The sequence below is a fragment of the Trichinella spiralis genome, assembly GCF_000181795.1.
Source record: "Trichinella spiralis strain ISS 195 chromosome Unknown Scfld5475, whole genome shotgun sequence".
Classification (NCBI taxonomy): domain Eukaryota; kingdom Metazoa; phylum Nematoda; class Enoplea; order Trichinellida; family Trichinellidae; genus Trichinella; species Trichinella spiralis.
Genome location: NW_003532414.1, coordinates 1 through 1527, shown reverse-complemented (window position 1 = coordinate 1527; position 1527 = coordinate 1). Strand labels below are relative to the sequence as shown.

Sequence of the window (1527 nt, the reverse complement as noted above, 5' to 3'; positions counted from 1 at the left end):
TTAGAGCGTTCACCTTGTTACACAAAATAATTTGAAAATGCAACACCAACCATATTTTAATTTAGTATTAATATTCACGTGGGATAAGTCTGAATTGCGTGTGGTAAGTAACCGTTGCGGTGGATTGTTCCCTTTTTTTTTGAAGGAAGGGGCATATAAACTGAAGCATCCCGCAAACAGAAAAAATATTGTATAGTTGTTCCAAAGTATATTCTCAGTGTACAACATGTGTCCATTGTTATAAAATATTAGTTAACTTTGGTGAAGGTTAAAATACGGTGCAGGAGTGCAATATGTATAAATTTAGAAGTTACGGATGCTATTAGTAAGAAAGATGACGTGGACTCACCATTTCACTGAATTTCATTAAATAATTAATTGTAATTTCACTATATAAATATCATAAAATAGTAATTTTTAATATATATACATATATACAGCAGATAAATAGTAAAGCTTTAAATTGACCATTAAAATTAAATCAAAATTTGACAAATAGCACGCATTACAATGACAACCAGTAAAAATTTAGGTTTGCAATAACGAATAAAACTCATCGCAACAGCAGCTAATGAAATTTAGCAGGCATGAAAGCCAATGAAATTTAAGGCCAATCAAACGTCGAGCGGCATGCCTTTGAAGAACACTCGGGTACTAGACCCTTGCAACGCGTCATGTATGGAATGTAAGAATAAAAATATATAAAGTAAAAAAACGAAAACTGTTTAATGATAACCTTGGAGCCATTGCACAAATTTTAAAAAAAAACAATGAAAAATACATTGCAAACTGAACTTATAGTGAAGTGAATTTTATCTACACAAAAAACACTGAAATGTATAGAGCTAACTGATTACAATTTTACAAATTTGTATTTAAAACATGAATCAATATTACTTTGCACTTAAATAACAAACAAAAATAAACAGAAATCAACCATTTCAATGCCACCAAAACACTCATGGTTAAAACATTACTAAATTACAATACAAATTTATAAATAAATGAATGCCAAAAAAGAAATAATGGAAATGTTTAATGCGCAAATACGTAAAACATAATTATTAAAGAAAATAGCTTCTTGTGGATTCTCAACGAAATGGAACAAGCGTAAAGTGGAAGCTTTTTATTTTTTTATCAATAGCCATTTCACTGCATTCAAAAGTTCCAATTCTCTTAATTTCAAGAAATTGCATTTCTAGTGTAAAGAGAATGCATTTCTGCTATAATTCTTGTATACAAAAAATACATTATTGTGGAAGAATTACAAACCTGATTCCTTCTTTTGCTTTACAGGTCTTTTGATTGCGGCATTCTGCTCTTCAAGAAGAGTAATTTCATTAAAATAAATCTCAATGTAAAAGGCGGAACGATAAATTTGTACATGATAATCATTTAGATCCATACTGTATTTGTTATTTTTTGAGATAATCAAAAATGAATGAACTGAATGTGCCGTGATCAGTTTTGAGTTTGTCATCCTGTATTGTTTTTGGAGCTTTCACATTTTTTACCTTTGAAAATTTG

At 29.5% G+C, this 1527-nt stretch overlaps 1 protein-coding gene across 1 annotated transcript; it reads right to left on the bottom strand.

The window, feature by feature from the left end:
• Window positions 1-816: 816 nt before the first annotated feature.
• Tsp_13161 (conserved hypothetical protein) lies at window positions 817-1405 on the bottom strand. The gene is made up of 2 exons (XM_003366748.1): window positions 1273-1405; window positions 817-830 (listed from the first exon to the last, which is right to left on the bottom strand). The coding sequence occupies exons 1-2, from the start codon at window positions 1403-1405 to the stop codon at window positions 817-819; spliced, it is 147 nt and encodes a 48-aa protein (XP_003366796.1).
• Window positions 1406-1527: the final 122 nt, after the last annotated feature.

Excerpts from the sequence above, each read along its gene's own strand:
- Tsp_13161 (XM_003366748.1), bottom strand. The coding sequence starts at position 1,405 with ATGGATCTAAATGATTATCATGTACAAATTTATCGTTCCGCCTTTTAC.